The following is a 2,184-nucleotide window of genomic DNA, read 5'->3' on the forward strand; positions in this document are numbered from 1 at the left end:
CTTCATATATGAGTAGTTCTAGGTGAAGGATTCTTTGTGTTTCCAAATAACATCCAAGATTTGTTTTTTCTGGGAATCTAACAGATCTGGATTGATATTCAGGGCTTTTCCTAGTTCTATTTCCACGGAAATACTGTCATAGGGTGCAGCTGTAGGTAGCTTGTCAAATCCATCTGTTGTTCCAATACTTTCCTGAGTCTCACAGCTCAAGAAGGACTCCAGGATTTGCTTATTCAAATCTAAAACAGAACAAGGATCACTGATAAAGGTAGTAATTGTGTCATGTTTTGTTTTGGCTTTCAACTGGAGGGCCTGTCCAATAGTGAGAACTGGTCTTAACTCCTCATTTTCTAATTCAGACTCTTTCTCGTATAAAGATTTTTTGTGGCCTGCTGATTTTGCTGATGGGTTAGGTTATGTGGCAGGATATAACACTAGATTCTTAGTGATTTGACCATTCGAAATGATCATATGTCCAGACCGACACCCAATATAAGCGTTTTTGGTTTCCAGCCACAGTCTTCCCAGAATCAGGGGATGGCCTCCAGCAGGAGATTGCTACTAGGAATTCCACAGGGTAGTGCCATGAATCAACCGAAATCGTGATATCTTCTAACTTCCCTACTGGTTTCACTATAGATCGATCTGTTAGTTCTAACACTGTAGGTGTGTGTTTCAAATTATGAAGTCCTAATGCATGCATGGTTTCAGTAGTGATGCCATTTATGGCAGCACCCAAATCTACCAGTACATTTGGAATTTCTACCCTATTAATTTGCACAGTTAAAATTGGGTTCCCAAGATCCCCATACTTTACAGGCATGGACCTTCCCATCATGAAATCTGATAGCTTCCCCATTATGTGAATGGTGAGCGGGTCTCTTGATTTCTTTTTAGGCTTCTTAGCAAAATATTCCCTAAGATTTTTCGCATATACAGGTATGTCCCTCATAGCTTAAAACAGGGGAATCTTGACAAATAAATTCTATAAGTCCCCTAACAAATCAAACTCAACTTGAGGGGTTGGTTTACTCACAGCCAACCTTTCTGGATATGGCAGTTCAGCTTGGTTTTTTTGAGTAACTGGCAGTTGAGGAGGTGTATCATGTTTGTTGACTCGGTTTGGTTCCCCTTCAACCATTTTTGGTTCCTTCTCCTCACTTTCAATCTTTTCAATGATACTTGGTGAGGGTTGAGCATCTTGTCCACCCATATTGTAAATGCATCTCATAGAATTCTATGGTAGAGATGTTGTATGAAGGTAGGTTGAGGGTGTCAACTTGTTGAGCCCTTTTATCGTTAGGATTCGGATTGGGTTGGATAGGGAGTTGGGGATGAAGAGGTTGATTACCAAGGGTCACATTAGAGGGAAACTGAAGTTGTTGTTGTGCATTGACTAGGGAAACTGACCAGGAGGAGAAGGTCCCTACTAGTTCGGAGCCCACGAGGAACTTGAACTAACTTGAGGAGCCCACTGCTGCCAAGGTGGAAACTGGTATTGGGGCCACATGGGCGGATAAGGCATGGTCTGGGGACCCATATTAAAATTTCTAAAGTATTGAGATGGATCCGGAAACATACCTTGATTTCCCATTGACAGTCGAGGTTTCCATGGCTTTTTAGGTCCCATAAAGTACAGTTGCTCCATCTCTTCGCCTATCCCTTGAAAAACCGCTTTTAGTCCTGGCAAGGATGGGCATGAACTTGTCACATGATTCAGCTCACAGATTTCACACTCCTCTACAGAGTTTAATGGACATTCCCTCTGTGGGTGTTTCTTCCTGCATGTTGGGAAAAATATGGCCATAGTTCTTTCCAATTCCAGTTGTTTCTGTTTTACCTATAGCATGTCTATCTGTTCAGACAAGGTACTCAGGATATCAGTCCTCAGGTTGTCCAACAGATTCCCAATTTCTGCTTTTGTAACACCTCCACCAGATACTTTTGTTGATCGAATCCCTTGTTTATTTCTTGCAACTCCTCTTGAGCACTGGATACACAACTCACAGATGGTATCAAAGTCCTCCTTTGATATATCTCCCTTTCCGACTATATTCAACAATTCCAAAGAGTCTTCTCGGAAGGCCCGAAGAAGGATAATTTTCAAAATGTCCTTATCCAGGTCAGAGTGACCTGATCTCTGCAATGTGTATTTAAAGCATTCCACATAGTCTTCCATATTTT

At 41.6% G+C, this 2,184-nt stretch overlaps 1 protein-coding gene across 1 annotated transcript; it reads right to left on the reverse strand.

The window, feature by feature from the left end:
* Window positions 1–442: 442 nt before the first annotated feature.
* Window positions 443–952, reverse strand: LOC149145852 (uncharacterized). Its single transcript, XM_089452581.1, has one exon. The coding sequence runs from the start codon at window positions 950–952 to the stop codon at window positions 443–445; it is 510 nt and encodes a 169-aa protein (XP_089308707.1).
* Between the last annotated feature and the right edge of the window lie 1,232 nt (window positions 953–2,184).

This window comes from Pinus tabuliformis, chromosome X, assembly GCF_031772625.1.
Source record: "Pinus tabuliformis cultivar Carrire ecotype Pingquan chromosome X, CPIR1, whole genome shotgun sequence".
Lineage (NCBI taxonomy): Eukaryota > Viridiplantae > Streptophyta > Pinopsida > Pinales > Pinaceae > Pinus > Pinus tabuliformis.

What these genes read in the sequence shown, in the direction of transcription:
- LOC149145852 (XM_089452581.1), bottom strand. Translation starts at nt 952, where the DNA reads ATGAGGGACATACCTGTATATGCGAAAAATCTTAGGGAATATTTTGCT.